The sequence below is a fragment of the Tenrec ecaudatus genome, chromosome 4, assembly GCF_050624435.1.
Source record: "Tenrec ecaudatus isolate mTenEca1 chromosome 4, mTenEca1.hap1, whole genome shotgun sequence".
Lineage (NCBI taxonomy): Eukaryota > Metazoa > Chordata > Mammalia > Afrosoricida > Tenrecidae > Tenrec > Tenrec ecaudatus.
In genome coordinates this window covers 204,940,576-204,963,225 of record NC_134533.1, presented here as the reverse complement: position 1 = coordinate 204,963,225, position 22,650 = coordinate 204,940,576, and the positions used below count along the sequence as shown (strand labels likewise).

The following is a 22,650-nucleotide window of genomic DNA, read 5'->3' as shown; positions in this document are numbered from 1 at the left end:
ATAGAATTCACTTGTCAATTTGTACATAGAAGCTAGCTGGGGTTCTGATTGAACTCGTACATCCATTTGGAGAGTGTTGCTCTTTTAACAGTATTTATTTTCCAATTCATGAACATGATATTCCCCCCCCTTATGATAGATCTTTAATTTTTTTGACACTTTGTAATTTTCAGAATGTTGTTTTGTTCAATGTATTCCTCCAAAAAGGAAAACTCCACACTCCCTGCTGAGTTCATTCCCACACACAGCGACCCTCTCGGCCAGGGCAGAACCGCCCCTGTGGTTTCTGAGACTGTGGCTCTTCATGGGAGCGGAAAGCCCGTCTTCCTTCCCGGGGAGCGGCTGGTGTTTTCGAACTGCTGAGCTGACAGTGGGCAGTATGCCATCAGGACTCCAACAACTTATTCCAAAGCCACTGGAATCTGATTACTTTTGGGGGCGTTGTTCATTGGAAGTTTGTTGTCATGCAGCTGATTACTATTATTAGACCCATTTTCTGGTTGGCTTTAAATGGTTGCTTTTTCTAGTCCACACCTCGGCCTTATGCAAGGCCGTATGCAAGATCGTGTCGTCTGTGAATAGAACCAGCTTTGCTGCTTCCCAGTGTGGGCACCTTTGTGCTGTTGCCTATCTTTCCTTGCTAGAGCTGCCGATACAATACTGAACAGCAGTTCTGCTTGTTCCTGTGGTTTTAGGGGGGCACCCAGGGTTCTCCCGAGCATGAGTCTAGCTGTGGGTGCTTCAGACGCCCTTTCACTGTCTGAGCGGGACAAAATAGTCCCAGTTTGCTGAGTCATTTTGCTTCATGGTCTTGAAAGGGTGTTGGATTTGTCACATTTTCTCGCTGTGTCTATTAAGATGAAGTGATTGTTTTTCCAGCTTGCTGACATGGTATATTACTTCATAGATGCTGAAACAGAGGTCAGTATCATTAGGTTTTGGTGTGTGATTTCTTTTCTACGCTGGTGGATTTGGTGTGTTAGCATGTCTTTGGGAATTTGTATGCACATGAAACATTGTGACGATTGTCTGGTTTGGGATCAGGATGTTATCGGCTCACGGGATGACTTGGGTGCTCCCTGTGTGGGGACATATTGGCGGTTTTCACATCTCCTCTGGACAGTTAACTATGTTCTTATTTTACGGTAGCTTTTTAATCACTTATTAGGAAACAGGGCGTGACCGTTTGTGTGGGAGCCCCATACTTCCTTCTCCGGTGCTGTTGTACTTCTGTGCATTTGGGTTGCTCTCTGGGCCCCTTGCTTTGACCCGGAAGGTGCTCCTTTGGCGTTTTCTGTAAAGTGAGTCTGCTGGCCATAGAGTGTGTCCATTTTTATTTGGGGAAACTGAGGGTGTCTTTGTTTTTTCCTTCACTATAGAGAAATGGCTTTTCTAGCTATATATAGGATTGTTGATACTTCTCCAATTATGATTTACTAGTGTACTTCTAATGGACAATTAAGTCTTTTTAGCTCTGAAGAGGCCACTTGAGGAGCTCATTCCGATCCCACGCTCATCGCTCACTCTGTCCCAGCGACTGTGTGCAGGGTCCCAGAGACTCTCATGGGAGCAGGTAGTCCCTGCTGGTGAGCGTGCATGCCGGCTGACCTGGCAAGTAGCAAAAGCCAGAGAGCAACCATTGATCCTGTGAGGATTCTCTGCCATTCCACCCTGCTCTTTTAAAATAAAAACTTAGTAATCAGTGGGCGTTTAGCAGGAATCAAATTGTTTGTACTGCCTTTGGGTAAAGGGCAAGTTGCTGCCAGATTGATTTTGGTCAGTGATTTCTCTGAAATGACGACACAGCGAATACAGAAACTGCGAGTGGTCTCTGACCTGTGGGTTCCACGTGTCGGCGCTGGAACCAGTGATTTCTCGTGTTGCCTCCACTGCTGGTGTCGTGCTTAAGAAGGCCTGCCCCAGATACCCCGCTAACCCCGTGTCCTGGCTGTCTCTCATAGGTGCGTCTGCAGCAGCACATGGGTGAGAAGTACACAGCGTACAGCGTGAAAGCCCGCCAGCTCAAGTTTTTTGAAGAAAATGTGAATTTTTGAGAATGTTCCAATTTGCTGCCAGAACTAAAGACCTATGATCAAAGACTTTTGACTTAAACGTAAAAGCAAGCAAACCCCTGACAGCAGGCGGGCCCTCGGCCCCTCATAGCCCTGACTGGGAGCTTTCCTGTCGCATCAGCCCACCAAGCCAGCGCACCGGGCAGAGCCACGCCCACGGCGTCACTCTTTCTACGAGGGTACTGAGCCTCAGACTACCAACTATATCTAGAACTTTATTTTTTTAAGATACTAATTCGCTTGAGAACAAGACAATTAGCTACTGGACTGGGTTAAAGTTTTATATTGAACTATAGTGATAAAAGCAATAGGAAAACAAATGACACAGTATGTCCAGTGATATTGTTGTTAATGGTATTAGTAGTTGATAATTTAAGTCAGCTCACAATTCTGAGAATTGCTTTGAGGAAGCTGCAGTTAAGTTCTTCAGAAGTGGAATTCCTTTTTAACATGTTTAAATGTTCCTATACTATGAACTTTCTTTAGCCTATTGAAACGAAGACACAGGCTGGCTTTGAAAATCGGTACACTGTGATGTGCTGGTTTTGTTAAGATTCATTTCTATTCGTTAAGACATTTGGGAATTAAGCAATTTGTAACTAATGTCGAGATCCTTGTAGTTTGGTTGAAGATATGTAATGTTTGTTTCCTGGAACATTGTCATGTCCATTTTGCATATAAGGTCTTTCTGTTGTATGCCTTATTAATTGTTCCCTTTCGGAGTAATGCCCATCTAAGAAATAAAGTTTTTATAAAATGTCGGGATTCAAGGGCTCTGAAAAGGAACGCTGCCCGAGAACGTATTAGTGTGAGCCTCGCAGGCGCTGCCTTCTCATTGTCTGGTGGACTGAGTGGCAGCCGCTCTACCGGTGAGCGGAGAGCACAAGCACCCTGGCTTCTCAGGCTCGTTCTCACACCAAAGGGTTTGTTCAAACTCAACTCGAGGATCCCTTGGTCCCAGCGTAGAATTTGGGGGAATCCTTGGCAAATTGCAGATCTTCCTGAGCTTTCTTACTTTTGGAAATCTACTTTTTTCTGGAATATGTACTGCCCCTCAGTACATATTCTTAAGAATTGAAAATCTCTCCCACTCTTTCTTTGCTGTTTTTAATTTCACAAGGGCAGTATTTCAAACCCATCGAGCTGCTCCACAGAAGGAAACTGAAGCTGCCTGCTCCTGTCAAGATTGAGTCTCGGAGGCCCCGCACAGGGTCATGTCAGTCTGAACTGTCTTGATGGCAGCATGCTTAGTAGTTTTACCTGCACAATCTTTACTATTTAGAATATTTTCACTGTGGCTTCTATGTATGATTGAGGTAGTTAATTGTGCCAACCTGGCCAATAAACACGTGGGGTTAATCGAAGGGCGGAGGGAGAAATGGCTTGGTGAGTCTCGCCTCTCTTGCTTTCTGATGGTCGGACCTGGGTGCAGCTGCCTTAGCCAGTTTCCTGCTTTAGCTGGCAAGGCTCACTTCCTGCAAGACACCCCCAAGAAGCCGCATGGACCTACCCTGATGCAACCCTGGGTGCTGGAGCAGCCATGTGGAGACCCCTGCCGGTGCTGAGATGCTTACATGTTGTTCACTGATTCGGCTTTCCTCCTGCAGTCGGCATCATTGCCATGTGTTTTGTGAGATGGAGGGCTTAGTGGAATTAGTGCTGGGCAGGCAACTGACCCGACAGTCAGGAAGCCTGTCAGACCCAGGGATACCCCAGGGGTGTGGGCTGGGTTCAGGGCACTGCAGGAAAGCAAGTCACAAGCAGTTTTTCTGGTTTTCCCAGAGCATGTAAAAGTGATGTTTATGCTATAGTGGCACAGTATGCACTGTGAAATACTGTGAATACTACCAAACGGACACACACTGGGAGCCGCAGCTGCTGGGAACACACAGTGCGGGCAGACTGGCTCGACAAGCAGCACCAACACCCTTCAGGCTGCGGGCGAGAAAAGCACCGTAAAGGAGCGTGCCTGCCTTCCGGAGTGAAGACGTTTTGAGCACCGGGAACACCAGTGAGAGCTGTGCGCTGATCCCCTGTGGCCTGACGTTTGAGGTTCTGAGACGTAAAGTCCGGGTCTGGCGTGAGGGGGGCTTAGATACCACCCCCAAAGTAAGTTCAAGTTTGCCTCACTGCACCCATGAACCGTGTCATTTGTCTTTGCAAATGTAATTCTTTAGCACAGGGTCATTCTGGAGTAGGGGAGGCCCGACACGCCACCATGAGTGTATCAGAACAGGAGAAGAGACACAGGCAGGTGCCCAGGTAACATGGCCTTAGCTCCCTCCGCAGAGAGGAGGGAAATTTACAGAGAACGTAGGTTTCTGGTTTCGCTTTGATCCAGTCCAAGCAGAGTGTGCATTGAACGTTTCCTGTGTAACAAAAACCTTTATTTCAGGAGTACCAAAGCATGAATTGACCACAAATTTCCTTGGGCAATATTTTCATAGAACTCGCAGGTACAGACAGAATAGACGTGGTGTTTACGAACACTTAGTGGGCAGTAGACTTCTAAATTCATTTTTCACTAAGAGACCTGCTTGCAGTACAGGAATGGAAAAGAAAACCCCTTTAAACTTGATCTTGGGCTATGAGTTTTAATGGAAACCACCGGAGGATCACCCACTGACTTTGATGGTTAAACTGTACTGTGCAGTATGTAGTTTTTATTCTATTTATGTAGACCTGAAAGAAACCACACATTTGAGTTTTCTGTTCTCCGTTTCAGAGCGAGGTTATTAAGCGATGGCCAAAAAAATATTTACAAGTCAAAACCCAGGGAGCTAGGAGTGAGAATGTTAAAGCCTAGTCTACATGGAGCTGTGTCTTAAGAACACTGGTGCTTCTTAAACTCATGGTCTGGGTAGAAAAGCAATTTAGCTCATTCATCCACAGCGGCAGATGCAGGTGCCACAGTGAAGCGCAACCACAAAGACCTTAGTTATTTTTAGCATGCCTCTTGATTTTCCTGTCGCCCGGTTTCTTGTCTTCTGTTCCTGAATCTTGAACAGGTAACCACTTGAGGGGATGCCGGCGATAGATGGGCCACGGAGGCAGAGTCAGCTGGCCAGAGAGAGAGAAATCAGTGCTAGCCATCCCAGGCTTGGTATATAAACCCTGGTTCCCAGGGGAGTCCTGGGTTAGAGGTGAAAAACAAGCACGCAGCCCTATTTCCACCCCTATGAAGCCCTGCCGCTGTTCGGACGGGAAACTAAAAATGATGGAAACATGCCTCTCTTTCAATTAACGTTTCCCAATGTGGGAAAGACCTTGTCCCAGGAGGCAGGGGCTGCGCTGGAACGATCCAGGGGCCTGCAAAAACGACATCCATACTTTATCCTGGGTTGTTTGGTATAGTACCAAAGTTTTTGATGGCCAGGGCAACCTAATTTCTGCACAGGGGGCAGTAGACCACGTAAGTTTGGGAAGTTCCGGCTTAAGTGAATAGGTTTAAGGTACGGGCCATGTGAAAACCATGAGACTCACGCAGGCAGCTCTGGCTTTAAGGCTGCTGCCCCCAGAAGCGACCAGAGAGTGAGCAGCTGGCAGGACACTGCCTACTCTCCCGAGACACGGGACACGGGTGGGAAAGGAGGGCGGGAACGCTGGCTTCCACCAAGTGGACCCAATGCAGAAAACTTTAGAGCCAAGGAACACCCACCCAGACTGCTTACCAAACATGAAAAAGCAAATCCGGCCATAACTATATAGACAGTCCATCCGAACTGTTCAGCCACGTACCCGTAGACAAATCCAACGATCTAAAGACAAACAGTATATTAAACACTGGCATGCTCGCGGGGGTGTGGGGGTGGGGAAGGGCAGGGACGCAAAACTAGCACTTACTGCAGAAAAGAGGATGATCCCCTGAAACATCTGTTCGGCTAGCTTCTGGCCCCTGTAATCCTAGGGGGGAGAGCAAAGCACGAATTGGTCCCACCACCCGGGAGGGGCCATTCCTGCCCTGCCCTTGCAGCCTGGTCCACTGGACAACGTCCACAGTAGTGGTCCCCCGAAGCCGGGGTTTGCCGGGACACGGAGCACGGGCGGGGGGTCCTGGCGGGGGTGGGGGTATAGGGTACAGGAGGACCCTCGAAGCACAATTCAGGGAAGCGGCTGGGCGGTACCGGCACTGCCCGGGTGGGTAGGTGCTCAGAGCAGGGCTGCCGGGCAGCTGGGCTGGGGCAGCGAGCCGCGGGCCGCCCTCACCATCTGGGTGGGCAGCGAGCCCAGATGCTCCAACATGACTGCCTGCGCGGACGGGCGGCGGAGCACGAACGGCGGCCAACGGGGCGACAGCAGCAGCGACTCTAAGGCGGTCCGGGCAGAAGTCCGCGGGGCCTGCGTCAAGTGCGGAGGGCCTGCCGCGCCGGGGAGGGTGATGGCCGCGACTCCGGAAGCGGAAGTCTCCGCAGGCCCCAGCCAGCCCCTAGCCCCGCCCCGCGCCATCGCTAGGCGACGTGCGCTTTCGGAACTGGCTGCAACCCGGCGCGCCGCCCGCGAAGGCCTCGCGGGCCACGGCGGGGGCCGGGCAGGGACTCTGCGCGCGGGCTCGCCGTCAGTGATGTCAGGTGCCGGTCCCCGCGGCCCCGGCCCTCCAATTGTCATCGGCGGCAGCTGCGCGGCCTCGGGGCCGCGGGCGCGTCTCCATGACGACGGGCCTCCTTCGTGAGGACCCCGGCTGGGGGGCTGCCCGGCGGCGCCTGCTCGGCGCTAGCTCGCAGTTGGAGCGGCCGGCGGGCCGGGGAGTTGCGGGACCTGCACGGCGGCCTCGCAGCCAGCGGGCAGGGCTGCCTTGGCCCGAGTGCCGGAGACGCGGGCGGGCGGGCGGGCGGCGGCGGGCCGGGCTCCGGGCTGGCGGCGCGGGCGCTGAGCTGGCGGGGCGGGGCGAGCAGGGCGGCTCCTCCGCGGAGTGCAGGTGAGGGCGGCCCGCGGCGAGCCTCGGAGGAGGACGGCGGGCGGGTGGTCTAAGCTGGGGACACGCCGGGCCCGAAGCGTCGCCTCCAGACCTCCCGATCACGCCGAGGCGTAAGGTACCGTGGAACCCCTAGAATGCATTGATTACCCCGGGCAGCATCCTCGTGAGGGCGATCCCGTGCCTTCACCGCCCCTCGCTCCAGCACGGAGCAGGGTTCTCGAACTCGGCTCTTCGGTACGCCCGCCTTCGACAATGGTTTCTCCTCGACCCAGGCTGGATTCGTCCGAAAGAGGCCAGTCAAGGCTTCGCTCTGCCCTCCGCTCAGGGCTGACGTGGACCTTGTAAGCTAAGTGCGCGGCCAACATTGCCGGGCGAGCTCTCCCTGGGAGCCTGTTGGTCTCAGCCGGCTCTCTGGCTTCGGTGTAGTCACAGTGGCATGTCAGGGCACAGACGGGGATCCCAGGCTCTCCCCAGGGCAGGGTGATGTGTGACTGCTGCTCTCATTCTCAGTCGGTACATTTTCACGACACCATCTGCGTGTTAGACTGTGAACCCAGGTGTTAATCAGGACCACCACTTTGCCTTCCTAGATCCCGAAATCTATAGAGAGAGCGAGCCGCGCAGCTTCCGAAACACAGTAGCAGGATTACCCACCCACCCCCCTCCCACCCCACCCTATCCTCGTAGGTAGTGGTTACTTGTTGGGCTGCTAACTGCCCGGTCAGTTCTACACTACCAGCTACTCTGCGGGAGAAAGGTGGGCTTTTACCCCTGTAGCGTTGCAGCCTGGGCACCCAGAGGGGCCAGTTCTTCCCTGCCCTACAGGGTCGCTAGGAGTTGGTACTGACTGCAAGGCAGTGAGCGAGTTTTCCGGATGGTTTAGCTGCTTGATTACCTGGTGGTTCAGGGGTAGGATCCCAGGCTGGAAACCCTCCTGGAGCTACAGATCTACTCAGTAAACTCGGGGTCACTGTGAGGCTAAACTTTGGAAGCCTGGGAGATGTGGGTGCTCACAGGAGGTGCATCCCAACATGGAGACTGGGGAGGCCCGAATGCCAAGTAGGAACTGGGGAGATGAAGAGGGAGAAGGTGAATGTGTCTTCTGAGCCTTCTACCTTTGCATCATGGGAGAGGCAGCTGCAAAACAGTTGTACCTTTTAAGAGCTCAGGAAGGGCCAGGGCATGGGCATGCATCAACTGGAGTAGCAAGAGCCTACATCGGTGTCCAGGTGCTGTGCACGTGTACCTTGGTGTTTTGTTTTTTAAATCTTTTTGGGGGCTCTTACAGCTCTTACACAATCCATACATCCATTCATTTGTGCCAAGCACATTTGTTGCCGTCATCATTTTCAAAACATTTTCTTTCTACTTGAGCCCTTGGTATCAATCCTCATTTCTCCCCGTCACAAACCCTTGATAATTTATAAATTGTTATTTTCTCATGTCTTACACTGACCGATGTCTCCTCTCACCCACTTCTCTGTTGTCCGTCCCCCAGGAAGGGGGCTCTATGTAGATCCTTGTGATCGGTTCCCACCTTGCTGTGTTTTAACAGACATTCCAGCCATCCTGTAGAAATAGACATGTCCCTCTAGGCTGTCCCTCTTCCACTGGACCACATCTGCAGGTGACATGTTGCTCGGGAGCCTTCCTCCAATGATAGTGCTGCACTCTTCAAGGAGTCCAGCTTCCTGCATGCTGGTGCAGCACACAGACTGACCAAGTTTGGTTAAAGCACACACCCTTGCCGTGCACCTTTCCCACTCTGGATTCCTGCTGTGTCCGTCCTCTGGTTCTCGTCAGACCACTGCGCTCATCTGGATCCATTTGCAGGTTCACAGGAGCACAACTAAGTCCGTATGGGGGAGGAATTTCCACACTTGGTAATGTCCCCTGCACCTCATAGCCCACAGAGTTGACTGTCGTCACATCATCAGTAAGGCACAGGTAATCTTCCCAGGAGTGACAGGAGGACTTGTAGATGTGCGGAGTTCCATATGCATTTCTTAACACCTGAAAGCATACCTTCTCATCGAGCCTGAATTGCTGTGCCCGCTAGATCACACACAGGTAATTCTTTTGAGTGCGTGCACAGGGGTGAAAGCGCTTAGCTGTGAACGGCAAGTCTGACCGTTAAAACCCATTTGTGTGTTTGCAGTTTCATTGGCACAAGCTCCACATGTCATGCAATTCAGAAGCTCACTCATTTCAAGAAGAATTGTCCAATTATCACCCCTCAACTTTCGAATGTTTTCTTTCTTTCAACCTATTTATTAACTGCTTGCGGGAGGAGATGTGGCAGTCTGCTTCCATAAGGGATTTCCTCCAGCGTTCTGAACCCTCCAGGGCAGGTCTCCTCTGTGCTGCAGGGCAGTCAGGGGTGGAATGGACGCAGCAGCAGCAGCGGATCCGTCCATTGACCCTACACGATCAGATTAACGCCCACAATGCCAGTCTTCACATGTTCCAGTTCATTGTTGTCGACTTCCAATCTTCCTTGATGTGTACATTTCAAATTTTGGTTCTAGTGGATGCTTGCAGCTGTCACTTCCCATGGCGAGCCGTGGGGTGTCAGCAAGGTCAAGGCCTTCATGGCTTTCCTCCATCTGCGTCATGAAGGTCAACCCTATTGTGAGGAGGCAGCTCTTGCCCAGTCCACCCCAGTGAGCTCACCTTCCAGCACTCTGTCCCCAAGAGGTTTGCTTGGTTCATCTTTGGAAGTCAATTGTCAGGCCTCTCTTTCCAAGTCCGGACTCTGCTGGGACCTGCCCACCATGGGCGACTCTCGTTGTGTGAGGTGTTTGTTGTAAAGCTTCTAGCACCATCGCCACATGCCAGCCACCAGTGTGGCAGGCGTACAGATGAGTGGTGACCATAGTCTCACTTGTCCTCGAGTTGATTCTGACTCCTGGTGACTGCACATGTCCCAGAGTAGAGCTGTCCTCCATTGGGCTGCAGCTTACCGACTGTTTTGTGTGCCAGGTCTTTGTCCCCAGCACTGCTGGGTGGTGAGAGCCCAGGCTTCCCCCTTAGTGGAATTTTGTTTCCGCTCATGGCACCTAACGAACGGTCTTCTAAGAGCTAAGGCTGCCTGGAGCGGACCGCTGGGTTACTATAAACTGTTTCAAAAGAGACTCGGTTGTGAATTCAGATCCCAAATTTGGTTCTTGGGGACTTAATTCAAAATGAATTTCTGGTGGAAAGTACATTATAAGCTTCTTCTCCTGGAGTGAAATGTGTGCATGTCTTGATGCTCGGTCCCATGCATTTTCCTGACTTCAGGGGCTGGCTTTTGTTTTGCAGGTTTGGGGCAGAAGAGAAAGATGTCATTCCGCAAAGGTAGGCATGTTTGCTTTCCTCCCTTATGTTATATTGTTGTTATCCCTGGTCAGAAGCTAGAGAGAAGACTTTTATAACAATTTGAAAAGTGAAAGGCTAAAGGGATGTCATGCCCCCGCCCCCACTCTCCATTGCAGTGACCATCATCATCCTGGTCCTGGCTATTGTGCTGTTCCTGCTGGTTTTACACCGGAACTTCCTTGGACTGAGCAGTTTGCTACGGAACGAGGCTTCAGGTAATGGGCCTGGAGTCCTCTGTATCCCACGTCCTCCGTGACATCCCCCTGAAGGGCAAAGAAAGTTTCCCAACCATATAAACAAATGCTGCTGAAGTCTCTGGTGTGAAACTCACTGTGGGGACTCGCCATGCTCTTGTGTGAAGCCCCCCTCTCCCCCCCCCACACACACAGTCATTCCTGCTCCGCATTGTGTAGTGACTTGTCAGGGGTTTGATCTGTCAGGTGATTTGCTCCAAATCCGAGTCCACTGATGGGGGCAGGCGAATGTGGCTGGCCTTTGAGGCCTGTTCTGTGCACCTAGAGCAGGACTGGCAGACTGCTGAAGCAGAAGAGCCAACCCAGACCCTCCCAAAAATTTAAAAATTACTCGAGAGCCATAAGTACCTTTTTACAAACAAATGAAATCGCCGTTACCTGAGTAATCTCCTCCCCAGGGTTTCAATTTCCCTTCAGAGCCACGTGTGGCACCAAAAGACCCCTGAGCCAGAGCGTGTCTGCCTGCTCCCCTTTCTCCTGTGGAGCCCCGTCCACGGGCTCCCCTGCATGCTTGTCGGCAGTTACTTTAATTGAGTTGTCTGGGCCACACCCACCGCCGGGTATTGGGAGGTTTGAGGCTGCAGGGAGTTGATCAAAGTTGGCCCAAGCAAGACGGGCTGGGTCCTTCCGCCCCTGGCTTCCCGTGAGTGCTGGGCGAGCAGATGTCATCACAATGTGTGTGGCTGTACATGCTTACACAGCAATGCCGGCACGCTCCTGGTGCAAGTGTTTATAAAAAAGGAATCGCATTTAAGCTCTGCCTAGTTTTCTTCAGTTTGGCTTCATTCTCTGCTTCAGAATGGTGGCTGACACCAGGGAGACACCCAATCAATCTTTGAGCGCGGTGGATGATTTTATCACCTGGAGGTCATTGTCAGTGAAATTTCAGTTTGATCAACTTCCAGATTTAAGGATTTTTCCCCCCTTGTACAGAAGAGGTCATGTTTTCCCCAAAATCCCATCATAAGCCTGCCACCAAGATCCTGGAAACTCTTTGTTTGCGGGTTGGTTTGCAGAGCAGAGAGCATAGTTCTGCCCTCAACAGTCCATCCACGCTTCTTGGCGGCAAACCCACTGCAATTCCGTGTCACCTGTCTCGTTCCAGTCACAGCCACTCTCCACTTTTGCTGGCCATGCCCTGATCAGAAATGCACAGTGTACATGCACAGGCGGGTGCATGGCTATTTGCTTCATGTCTCTGTCTGGCCTCCACTGGGAGGGATTCGTGTCCTGACAGCTGGACCTCCAGGGCCTGGGACGGCGCCTGGCACACCCGACAGGCGCTCCGTGTTGAGTGAGTGAGTGAGGAAACGAGCGAAAGGAGGCCTATGAAGGACCAGAAGGGCTCACATGACAGTGCTTGCACGTGTAGTGCAAGGTGCACGCTGTTCTTTCCAGTTTTCTGGTTCCGTTCCAGAACGTTCCTTCCCATTGTGACCCACTGAACTGATTCCAGGCCTCCTAAGAGGTTGTGGTTTACCGTTTGAAAACCACACTTGTTTTTTTCCTTTTCTGTTTCCAGGGATTGTTCACGGTTGTGAATAATAATGTGACGAGTGCATCTCAGATTTTGCCCTTGAGAGAGGCAACAAGGGGGGTTATTGGATCAAAGGTCTTGAACTTGTTGAAGGCACTTGATACAAAAAGCCAAAATCATTCAGAAAAGTTGTTTGGTGGGGAAGAGCTGCTGCGTCCGTCTAGTGCTTGCCCACTTGCTGTTGTGTTCCTGCCTTGCGTTCGTATGGTGTGTTACATTGCCTTCTGTGTGTGTGCACTTGACAGATGCCGGGATTTGGGGCCTTCAGCCCATAGACTTTGCCCCCCGGGCTCCGCAGTCTGAGGAGATTGCTGTGGTCATTGCTGCGTCTGAAGACCGGCTGGGAGGGGCCATTGCCGCCATCAACAGCATCCAACACAACACCCGCTCTGACGTGATTTTCTACATTGTGACCCTCAACGACACAGCCGACCATCTCAGGTGAGCTGGGCTTGCCTGAAGGCTCTCCTGCTCGAAGATGCCCCAGAGCAGTCCAGGGGCCAATGCAGGCGCTGTCTGTACAGTACCACAGAAGACCCGCCTGTGGCATGCTTTCCCAGGTGACTGTCACCAGCATGTACCCAAGGAGCTTGTTTCAGGATGTTACTCGTGTCACTGGTGATCGTGGGCTAACAGGTATTTTCATGGGAGACCCTCTTGATAAAGGGAACAGCCTTTGACTTCAGTAACAATAGGTGTGTGGACCTCCCTCATGTACCTTTCTGCAGACACGCATCATATTCACACAAAGCCACATAATCATACCATATTAAAACTATGCGGTACCATGTTTGTAATAGAATATATACTATGTAGTGTTACACATTTGAGACACTGGCTCGACATAACCTAAAGGGTTGCTTGGGGTGGTGAGTCTGCACATCCATTGATGGTGACTTTGAGAAACTTGACGTTTGTGTCTCTACTGAAGTCATGCTTTCATGAATGAGGCAGATTGACTGGGATTAATACTCAGTGTACATTCGTGCCAGAGTGGCGCACCTCTATCTGTAGGAATGTACCACACAATTTCGAGATTGGGAGGATTAGAGGAAAATGAATTTGGATACATGGGATAAGTCAGCATAAATGGTAGCGGTTAATAAATGTCAATGCTTTTTTTTTTTGTCAACGCTTTCTTTCTGTGGTTCTCATGGAGGAAATGGAAACGTGGCAGGACATGTCCCATAAGCCTGCGTGTGAAGCTCCTATTCTCATGGCTTTGGACCACATTGGGTCCGTAGTGGGAGGGAGCGAGAGGGGTGTCCAGGCAACCTAGGGAAGTGGGGGCGCTGGCCCACAAGCTGAGTGATTTGGACAATACTGGAGCTCTTGAGAGCCCACACACTACTCCTAAAGACGAGGCAGAATACCCAGTTTTCCTATCAAGCCAGTGAGACCAGTCCTCACTCAGTGAGTGGGTTTCACTACATTAACAAGCAAAACCCCATTTGAAGGACAGGCTCATCCAGGTCTTGAAAATGATTACAAGAAAAGGAAAAGGTTACAAAGTTTATTAACTATTCCCAAATATCTAGCTCGTTAAAGGGTATCAAAATTCGAAAGCATCTGTCCTATGGCATTCTCTATCATTTGTGTTTAAGTTATGAATTTTCCTTATTTCAGAAATTCAGAATCCACCTAACACAGAACCAAATACTACATTAAAATAGGCAGAAATATCACCAGTCCAGAAAGTGCAGTGAGTTCAGAAGTTAGTTTTTAGTCACGATCTTTGGTCATTGGAGACTCATCATTTCGCGTATTCAGGGACAAGTGATTCGTTTGTGTGGGGATGGAACGCTTCAATAACACAGTGGACTTCTCAACTTCCATCTTTTTAGTGAGGCTGATGTGAGTGAGTAGCATGCAATACTGGAGAATCTTAGCTCAGGGAGGGACACTGGTGGGGACGTTTATACTTCATGTGAGGAGATCAAAGAAGTCAAGGGTTTGAAGACACTGCCTCCAGGTTCCCTGGGGCTTCTCGTCCATGGCTATCACTGGAAGGCAAAGAGAAGGCTGTTTGGGGACATTATTTAAAATGTAAACTGCTTTCTTCATCAGGTCCTGGCTCAACAGCGGTTCACTGAAAAACATCAGGTACAAAATTGTGGATTTTGACACTAAGCTTTTGGAAGGGAAAGTAAAGCAGGATCCTGTCCAGGGGGATTCTGTGAAACCAGTGAGTTGCCTTGCATCTTTCTTTGTACTTGGGAGAGACAAAAGCTGGGTGCAGTGCACGTGGTGCCCTGGGAACCCAACCTGGGCAGTTGTCAGCAGTCCTGGGCCACCTTCTCTTGGGTGGGGTCTGCGTGAAGAGCCTAGACAATGCTTCTTTCCTTGTTGACAGTTAATCTTCGCAAGGTTCTACTTGCCCGTTCTGGTTCCCAGTGTGAGGAAGGCCATCTATGTGGACGATGACGTGATCGTGCAAGGTACTGGGGCGGGGGGGCCTGCCCTGCGCCTCCACGGAGAGGTGGGTGACATGTTACCCTTTCAGGGGATGTCCTTGCCCTTTACAACACACCGTTAAAGCCAGGGCACGCAGCTGCATTCTCAGAAGACTGTGACTCCGCCTCGACTAAAGTTGTTGTCCGGGGGGCAGGAAACCAGGTAAGTGTCCTTGCCGACTCCTCTACAACACAGGTTAGCCTTTCCAGAGCCCTGGTTGTAGTGGGTTATACATTGGGCTGTTATCTGCCAGGTCAGCAGTTCAAAACCAGCAACTCCCGGCAAAGATTTATTGCCTTTGGAGCCACAGGGGCAGCGTGCTCTGCCCTATAGGGTCAGTCACTGTGGACTGGAACCACCACGATGGCTTTCCCATTCTCCCAAAACACAAACCTGCTCTTCATCAGTTGGTTTAGGATGCTGAGGGCCACGATAGTCAGTGGCTCACAGTGGCCTCTGTGGCTTTCCGAGACTGTAACTGTTCACAGGAGTAGAAGGCCCAGTCTGTCTTGAGGAGCCTGTTGGTGAGTTCACACTGCCGTCCCTGAGCTTCATGGCCCAGGGCATAATAACCACACAATCCAGAAGTCGCTGGTGCCACTTTTATGTGTTATATGTTAACCTGAGAAGTCACAGGCACTGTTTTGTCACCTGCTGCTGTTGCTGGGAGCCAAACTGCCTGGTTTGCATTTCCAGTACAATTACATTGGGTATCTGGACTATAAGAAGGAGCGGATTCGGAAGCTGTCTATGAAAGCCAGTACCTGCTCTTTCAATCCTGGAGTTTTTGTCGCGAATCTGACGGAATGGAGACGACAGAACATAACGAACCAGCTGGAAAAATGGATGAAGCTCAATGTAGAGTAAGTACCTCCCCACCCAGGATGTACAGCCTTTGAGCTGTAGGCTGTCAAAAGTCTCAGCTCACAAACACCGTGTGGTCTGCCCGCAGAGAGGGGCTGTACAGCAGGACCCTGGCTGGGAGCGTCACCACCCCTCCCCTGCTGATCGTCTTCTACCAGCAGCACTCCACCCTCGACCCCATGTGGAACGTCCGCCACCTTGGTAAGCAGGGACCCCTTATTGGAAAAGCAAGCCACAAAAGTGAGCGTAAAGCGGTTTGCCATGTCGCGTGACTGGCACCACCATCTGAGTCTGTCTCCCCACGCAAGGCTCCAGTGCTGGGAAGCGGTATTCACCCCAGTTTGTAAAGGCGGCCAAGCTACTCCACTGGAACGGGCACTTTAAGCCATGGGGAAGAAGTGCCTCCTATGCTGACGTCTGGGAAAGGTGGTACATTCCTGATCCAACAGGAAAGTTCAGCCTGGTCCGAAGACACATGCAGGTAAATTGAGAGGGGTTCCCAGGACTGCCCGGGCTTCAGGGCCCACGGGAAACTGAGCTGCACTGCTGCAAGCCTGGCGTATCCGCGCGCACTTCCTCAGGCGGCAGAAGGAAGCTGGTGGACTGACTCACATTTAAAACCTTTCTTTGGTTTGAATGTATTAATTTGTGACTTGATCTGTAAATAAAGTGAAAGCGACTTTCCCCCATCTCTTCCTTGTGGTGACTAGAGTCCATTTTAATGACATACCACATAGTACATACTTACAACATTTACAGCTATGGCCAGTGTCAAGTGTTTAGCAAAGAGAAGCCCCCTAGAGGACTCGCCAAGGCCGTGTCACACGTAGTCCGTGCTGAAGTCATAGTCGTCGTCCCCTCCTGTCGGCTTAGCCGGGCTGAGTGGCTGTGCTACTCGGGCACCAGTCTGTCCGCCTGTATTAGAGAAAAGCAGGAGGTTTTGTCGTCTTGAAAGCAAAGGCCATTCCATGCCATGCTGCTGCGGGAAGCCACTACTGACCCTGGCCGGACTCACTTGCTGGAGGCTCCATGGCCAGTGCTCCTCCCTCTGCAGGACACGCGGCTGGGCTCTCTTCCTGTGAAGACAGAGACGGTGCTGGGTGGCTGTCGGGGGCCTGTGTCTGCCACATGCCATGGAGTGAGAGAAGACTGCAGAGGCCTCTGGTCGGGACCTGGCGCACTCACTTGGGCTTCTTCACCGTCAACACCCTCTTGGTGGCAGTCAGGGTCGTCCTTGTCCCTGTGCTCCCTCGGCAGATCCTCAGCTATGTCCGTTTCCTCGATGATCCCATTGGTCAGACCCCAGGACTGGAAAAGGAGGCTAGTGGCCAGGCGAGATCCCCTGATGGCTGAGCAGGGGACACGTGTCAGGTGAACAGACAGGACCTCCCTGGCCCCCAGTGGTGGCACAAGTCCCACTCACCTTGTATGCTTTGTGCGTTGTTCCTGCGCAGTTCTTCCGCATCGAAGCCCAGTTTCATAGCTGCCACTGTACGCTCGGCCAAGTGTGGCGGGCAGGCCCAGGACGGTGGGGGCAGGCAATGGTAGCCCAAGGCCCCTGTCCACTCCGACCACAGCAGTTTGGCAGCACTTTCCACGTGAGGGCTGCCACCTTTTTGGTGCAGCCCTCGTCTCCGTGCAAGCAAAGTGAAGAACTCCAGAGGACTGGTGTACTCGGGGACAGTGTATTTCAGCACGACCTGGAGAAAAGCAAGCTCTTTCTTATTGGAATCTTAAGACAGCTTCCCACTTTAAGATACAGACCACACTTTCTTCACGCTCAACTGGACTTGTCACGCAGCACATAAGCCAAGTGCCACCAACCAATGAGTGGTCAGGCCAAACAAGGGGGCTTCAGAGCGGGAACAGAGGCAGTGATGGAGAAGCTCTCACACCGACTGCTGTCACGTTGCACATAGAAACAAAGCCCAACCCCTTGACTTTTTTACAGCCCACAGCGAGACTCAAGCAGGAACCAACAAATTTGTTTGTATAAATCAGGCACCACATCTCAAAATTTTATTCTGGAATGGAAAAGCACAAATACTCCCTCACACACTCCCCTGTATTTTGAAGGTATAGGATGTCGGAGAAGTGGCAGGGCTTGTTACCTGTCGAGCATCTGCCTGGCCTAGGATGGCACTGGCAGCCTCCACTGGTTTTAACACCTCAATGCTTGCTGGGCTTCTCATGGCTAGAGCCGCAGCTGGGTTCATGGGAGACACGATGAAGCTGGGGCTGTCTAGGAGTGTGATCTGTTTGTCCAGAGGAACAGCCTGCATGTTCCTAGCGGAGAGAGGGCATTTAGAGGGGCCTGGTTTACTTAGAGGGTGGCAAAGGTGAACATGAAGCTCAGGGTTGGATTGAACAAACTCAGCACAGCCAATCAGATCCAGTTTCTCATCATTGCTTCATGTCCCGTCCCTCCCCTCCAACACGCCAGGCCTTCACAGACACATTGAAGTCAACACACGCAGTCCCTCTGCCAGGAGTCCCAGTGGTTAACACCTCAGGCTGGCACCAACAAGATCAGCCACTGAACCCCCCACCCCATGGGAGGGGGGAAATTCGGGGCATCTCACTCCCATGAAGAGCCATAGCCTGACACAGGGGCAGGTTGACCCTATCTTAAAGGGTCGCTGTGACTCATGAAAGCCTTTGTTTCGTCTGACACTTCTGCTGTTCATTTCTCAAGCAGGACTCCTCGTTCTGTATCTACTTGCTCCTGTCTCTGCAGCTAGATTGGGGGCAGCTGCCCCGCTTGAACCTCACACCCAGCTTGGGAACCTGACCCTTTCCTTCACCGGCAGCTTTGAAAGGAAAGTAGCCTTCCTCCATCAAGATGGCCAAAAGGAAGTCACAAGCACCCTTTATGCAGTTAGGGAAGTGCCAAACTCACCGCGTCAGTCCCATAGACACACCAACGGCGCAGCTCTGCTCCCGCGTTAAGCTATTAATGACACTGCTTTTACCCACGTTTGGGAAACCTATAAATGAGGAATTCAGACAAAGTATTATGAGCTGATAATCCTAAAACTCCTATCACTTTATTTTACGCTTCATATTTAGAGCAAGATCAGAGTTGGATCTGATCGTCTTCACTTTAACTTTAAGACCCTCTTAGCTTCTTCATTTCTTGCTCAAGTAAAACAGGGCCAGGACTAAGCTATTAATTCAAATCAGCCTAGAGACCTCAGAAACCAGCTTCCTGCAACACCCAGGCTCAGCAAGCACTTCTGCTTTCCCAAAGGGGAGTCGGGGGACAGAAACCAGTGTATGAGGGCTCTTTGGCAACAACCGTGCTCACTGTTAACGTGGACAGATTCTTGGCTCAACAGCCTGGCACATCATTCAGTAAAATGTGAACTGAAACTCACCAACTACTCCAACGCAGATGGCTTTGCCACAAGTCTCCTGCAGGCCCCGCAGCATCTTCAGGAGGCCCTCTTTCCCAAAGCAGACTGCACTTCTGTATGGGGCAGCCTTCTTCTTGACCTTCACAGACAACGGTTAGTTTACTACTTCTGAAAGCCAAGCCAACTGCCACTTAATCACACTTGCTCCTTATTGTCAATGGTTGAAATCAGAGTTGGATCTCATGTTTTCATTAATATTTTTAAATCAAGATTTTGCTCACACATCACATTTCGACCTCCAGAGAACAGAAAACAGCCACATGTCCCAGTACAAATCGTCAAGATACCTTCATTGCCTTCCCTTTGTCCCTCAAGTGGGTGGCAGCTCTGAAGACCACGGTCGGCAATTCTCTCTCCAAACAATGCAGCCAGTTTTCCAGATTCTCCTTTGGAACCAGATCTGACAGGAAGGAAAAGTAATCTATTTTGGCAAGATGAACTTGCCCGACACGAGGCACAGGTAGGTCTTCGTCTGTTCACCTTTCACTTTAAGGAGTGAAATGAATTGGGCAGGGGGGGGGCAAGCTCCCCTACTTTCTTGTCCTCCCTCTCTCGAGGCCAATAGCAACAGGGCTGTATTTCCCCAACTACCCTCCCCACCACTAGATTCTTGCTGTTTGCTAACCTTATAAGCTGCCTGAGTATCAGCCGAGGTACCTAATTTTACCACAAAAACTGCATTAAAAAGCTGCTGAAAAGACTTGGCTCACACACGAGTCCATGTGGTAGTTCTAGAACTTACCCTCAGTTAGCAGCCTTCTAGTTCTAGCTCCTGACCATAGTATTTCTATCCATATGCTATTCCTTTCGGCTTCACAAGTCCCTCTGGCTGCCACCTCAGGACTTTCCCTTACAGCCTGAATGTCCTCAAGTTCTAAACTAAGATGCAGCACCATGTAGGTGCAGGACCTGATACTTCTCTGTGAAACACACGCACGGGATGCTGAGAAAGGACCAGGTGCTAAGCATGGGAACACTCACATATTCACCCACCCCACAGAAACCAGGTGGATGACACGTGAACACCCCTTCCCAAGGCCCAGCCCTGGCTTTGGCAACCAGTCAGCACAGATGCTGGTTCTGAGGTCGGAGTTGGATCTTATCAGTCTTCAGCAACCATCAGACTGTTTTGATGTTTTCCTCATTCCTCACTGGTGCACATGCTAGGCCAAGGGCACCTGGCCTTTTGCTCACCTGATTTATTTAACACAAGTACCAACTTCTGTCCCCCCTGGACAATGGCCTCTTCAACCTGGGGGCACCTGCAACCCAGAGGGTCTCTGGCATCCAGCACCTCGAGCACAACATCTGCGGCCTCGAGCACCTGTCAAGCAGAAACAGTCACAGTACATCCCCCACTTCAGGGACGGACTGCTCAGCCATGCCTGGCATCATACTGGAGGCAACACAGTGAGCTCAGAGTTGGATCTCATGTCTCCACATGGGTATGAAGAATGTTCAGATGTCATCATTTCTCACACAACAAAGTACACAGGTTTGTTCAGTGCCCTCCAGCCTGTCAGAATTCCCAAGGCCCCCCCCCCCCGAATTTGTTTTGATAGGCCCCAGAGGTGCTGAGAAACCAAGATCCACCTCCCTACTGAGACCGGGAGGGGGGACGGGGGGGGGACGCATGATGGTCCTGGGGAGCAATGACACCAAAAGCTCCCATGACTTCACTCGACCCCTTTAAAGGTCCTTCTTGTCACACTCACTCTTGTGTATTCTCATCGTAAAGCCACCATGTTAACACACTATGTTCAACAAAGTGCAGTTTTTATCAACTATGCTTATGGCAAGCATCTGTCCACCACGAACAATTATCTAAAGCCAAACAAAATACTCCCTTAGGCCAAACATAACAGGGACAGGCCCAAGACAGGTATGGCAAGCTGAAGGATTCAGCTCACCTGAACTGTACTTCCACCTGGCACCCTGGAGCTCGTGCCAGGGCTAGTAGAGAAGACTGACTATAGTTTTAAAGCCCATTACCGTTTTCAGACACTGACCTAGACAAATATACCTTTTTAAGTTCCTGACAATATAATTTCTTTGGATTCTGTTTGGCCAACTTGGCTTTCTTTGCTTTGCCTTGTCCAAATTCCTAGGTGATGAAAATAAGAAAGGGCAAAATTAGAAGTAATGCAGTTATAATCTGAACTCAGCTTCCCCCTTCCACGGAGGCACAGCAGCCACCAGCCTGCTATATGCGCTTACTTCTGCTTTGGTTCCCCAGATCCAATCATACCTCTGCCACAGATTCCCCATGAGAAGGCACAACGTCAGGACTCGCTTCTAGTTTCCTTTTCCTTTCCTGTTCCTTCTGCCTGTCAAGTTTCTGCTGCTGTTTCAGTTCTTCAAGCTGTGTCCAATGCATAAGAAAAACAGGTGAGCTGAGTGACCTGTGCATTACTCCTGTCTGAGAAAAGTAAACATGGCCACACTCCATTTATTCACAGCTTCAGTAACAACCTACCTGCTGCTTTCTTAGCTCAGCTTCCCGAAGCAGAGCCTCCTTAAAGGGAGCACTGTTGGGAACTCCTGGATCTTTCCGGGGCTTCTTGTGACCCCGTTTTTTTGCTTCCTTTCTCAATTTTCGATGATGCTCCCGTACCTATTACAAGGGAAAACATGGACTATTCACCAACACCTTCTAATTCAAACACAATTCACACGAGAAGCTAATCCAGCCACAGTTCAGGAGCATCTTTAGAATGAGCTGGAAAAACAAGCTTTCACTGGAATCATGCACAAACCCTAACCCACCACTGGGCTCTCTTCTGGTCACCCCGTTCCAGAGATTACCAAACTCGTGAAGTTTCCTTATCACCAAACTAGCCCCACATTCCCATGGCTGTACTCCCGACGGCTTGTCTGCTCTTCCCAGCAACCCTCAGTGCCTGAGGTTCTATCACATTAACCCAGATTTGCTCAGGGAGGGGAAAGGCTAGGTGCAGTCAATCGAGTAGGACACCCACCTTTTTTTGGATTTTATACCGTTTATGGCAGCTCATGCGTTTACTCGCTTTCTTTAATTCTACAAAGAAACGTATAAGAAAAAGATTAGAAACCGGAAACTAGCATTTTTTGATAACTGCACAATAGAGGCCATGTTTAAGAACCACGTGGAAGGGAGTACATAATACAAACAGGCCATTCTCTCAAAACCCAGTTTATTTGGTTGAATACGTATTCCGGCCCAACTCTCTTCCTCAGACTGGGGGCAGAGGGCTCAAATGTGACTTTCGTGCCAACCATGAGGCCAGAAGGCCAAGAGCGGGCCTGAGAGACGACTCGGCTCTCCCATAGGCCGTTTGGTCTGCAAGTGGCCGCGAAAAGGAAAAAGCTGGGCCCGAAATTTGACTCGGACAGTCTCCTCCGGCGCTTAAGCCTTCCCTTCTCATCTGCGGACCCCATTTCCAACATAAGGCCTACCGACCATGGATTCGCTGCAGTACAGGGGACGGATTAGCAGCAGCCCACTGCGGATAGGCGCCCTGCGGGTCTTGGCGACCTCTAAAGACAAGCGTTTACTCCGCGCCCGCCCGCCCGCCGACTCCACTTACTCGGCCGCTTCATCCTGGTGACAAGGTCGACAAACGCAGCAAAGACGAGAACTTTCCTCCGTCGGCGCCACGTGCGAAATGGGGCCAAGTCCGAGCGTCACGTTGTGCAATCCACGCTGTTGCCGTAAAGCACACCGCCGCCCCCGCCCCTAGTGCGCGCGCATGCACTGTCGCGCAGAGCCGGGCTCGCTTGTCGGCCGCGGGGCGGGCTT

The 22,650-nt window shown here is 51.1% G+C and overlaps 4 protein-coding genes and 4 non-coding genes across 13 annotated transcripts in view; 2 read left to right on the top strand and 6 right to left on the bottom strand.

Annotated features, from left to right (window-relative positions):
• Window positions 1-3,331, top strand: part of NEK4 (NIMA related kinase 4) — a 29,838-nt gene extending 26,507 nt beyond the window's left edge. The window contains exon 14 of one of the 3 annotated variants that reach the window (XM_075547508.1): window positions 1,962-3,331. In XM_075547508.1, the coding sequence (XP_075403623.1) occupies window positions 1,962-2,054 (93 nt within the window). In that variant the 3' untranslated portion in view covers window positions 2,055-3,331. The remainder of the gene's footprint in view (window positions 1-1,961) is intronic. The other 2 variants (XM_075547506.1, XM_075547507.1) reach the window with 2 other exon arrangements.
• Window positions 3,332-4,652: 1,321 nt separating this feature from the next.
• SPCS1 (signal peptidase complex subunit 1) lies at window positions 4,653-6,692 on the bottom strand. The gene is made up of 4 exons (XM_075547502.1): window positions 6,279-6,692; window positions 5,916-5,975; window positions 5,744-5,830; window positions 4,653-5,132 (listed from the first exon to the last, which is right to left on the bottom strand). Exons 1-4 carry the CDS (start codon window positions 6,675-6,677, stop codon window positions 5,007-5,009), a joined length of 672 nt encoding a protein of 223 aa, XP_075403617.1. The 5' UTR covers window positions 6,678-6,692; the 3' UTR covers window positions 4,653-5,006.
• GLT8D1 (glycosyltransferase 8 domain containing 1) lies at window positions 6,621-16,145 on the top strand. Of its 2 annotated transcripts, none has more exons than XM_075547499.1 (10): window positions 6,621-6,640; window positions 10,291-10,326; window positions 10,464-10,562; window positions 12,384-12,579; window positions 14,206-14,323; window positions 14,492-14,576; window positions 14,642-14,754; window positions 15,289-15,455; window positions 15,545-15,657; window positions 15,765-16,145. In XM_075547499.1, the coding sequence occupies exons 1-10, from the start codon at window positions 6,634-6,636 to the stop codon at window positions 15,944-15,946; spliced, it is 1,116 nt and encodes a 371-aa protein (XP_075403614.1). In that variant the 5' UTR covers window positions 6,621-6,633; the 3' UTR covers window positions 15,947-16,145. The 2 variants fall into 2 exon arrangements, with proteins under 2 accessions (XP_075403614.1, XP_075403616.1); XM_075547501.1 differs by lacking the exon at window positions 6,621-6,640 and adding an exon at window positions 6,946-7,102.
• Window positions 13,655-22,592, bottom strand: GNL3 (G protein nucleolar 3). Of its 3 annotated transcripts, XR_012784032.1 has the most exons (15): window positions 22,439-22,592; window positions 21,851-21,909; window positions 21,349-21,486; window positions 21,121-21,234; window positions 20,896-20,976; window positions 20,067-20,196; window positions 19,160-19,272; window positions 18,834-18,951; window positions 18,356-18,443; window positions 17,568-17,742; window positions 16,880-17,156; window positions 16,642-16,805; window positions 16,457-16,532; window positions 16,205-16,371; window positions 13,655-14,141 (listed from the first exon to the last, which is right to left on the bottom strand). XR_012784032.1 is itself a non-coding variant. In XM_075547497.1 (14 exons), exons 1-14 carry the CDS (start codon window positions 22,449-22,451, stop codon window positions 16,277-16,279), a joined length of 1,641 nt encoding a protein of 546 aa, XP_075403612.1. In that variant the 5' UTR covers window positions 22,452-22,592; the 3' UTR covers window positions 16,150-16,276. The 3 variants fall into 3 exon arrangements, 2 of the variants coding, with proteins under 2 accessions (XP_075403612.1, XP_075403613.1); XM_075547497.1 differs by lacking the exon at window positions 13,655-14,141 and having other exon boundaries at window positions 16,150-16,371; XM_075547498.1 differs by lacking the exon at window positions 13,655-14,141 and having other exon boundaries at window positions 16,150-16,371; window positions 16,472-16,532.
• On the bottom strand, window positions 17,799-17,874 carry LOC142447763 (small nucleolar RNA SNORD69). The gene has a single exon (XR_012784416.1). It is a non-coding gene; the product is annotated as a small nucleolar RNA SNORD69 (small nucleolar RNA).
• Window positions 18,520-18,594, bottom strand: LOC142447761 (small nucleolar RNA SNORD19). The gene has a single exon (XR_012784414.1). It is a non-coding gene; the product is annotated as a small nucleolar RNA SNORD19 (small nucleolar RNA).
• Window positions 19,028-19,113, bottom strand: LOC142447774 (small nucleolar RNA SNORD19B). Its single transcript, XR_012784426.1, has one exon. It is a non-coding gene; the product is annotated as a small nucleolar RNA SNORD19B (small nucleolar RNA).
• On the bottom strand, window positions 19,946-20,022 carry LOC142447760 (small nucleolar RNA SNORD19). The gene has a single exon (XR_012784413.1). It is a non-coding gene; the product is annotated as a small nucleolar RNA SNORD19 (small nucleolar RNA).
• Window positions 22,593-22,650: the final 58 nt, after the last annotated feature.

Coding starts and splice junctions, on each gene's coding strand:
- GLT8D1 (XM_075547499.1), top strand. Junction 14,577..14,641: donor CGATGACGTGATCGTGCAAG/GTACTGGGGCGG, acceptor TTACCCTTTCAG/GGGATGTCCTTGCCCTTTAC. Junction 15,456..15,544: donor TGGATGAAGCTCAATGTAGA/GTAAGTACCTCC, acceptor GTCTGCCCGCAG/AGAGGGGCTGTACAGCAGGA.
- SPCS1 (XM_075547502.1), bottom strand. CDS start 6,677: ATGACAATTGGAGGGCCGGGGCCGCGGGGACCGGCACCTGACATCACT. Junction 5,831..5,915: donor GGATCATCCTCTTTTCTGCA/GTAAGTGCTAGT, acceptor GTTTGTCTTTAG/ATCGTTGGATTTGTCTACGG. Junction 5,133..5,743: donor GATTTGCTTTTTCATGTTTG/GTAAGCAGTCTG, acceptor CTCTCTGGCCAG/CTGACTCTGCCTCCGTGGCC.
- GNL3 (XM_075547497.1), bottom strand. Junction 19,273..20,066: donor ACTTGTGTTAAATAAATCAG/GTGAGCAAAAGG, acceptor CCTTCCTGTCAG/ATCTGGTTCCAAAGGAGAAT. Junction 18,952..19,159: donor ACAAAGGGAAGGCAATGAAG/GTATCTTGACGA, acceptor TTGTCTGTGAAG/GTCAAGAAGAAGGCTGCCCC.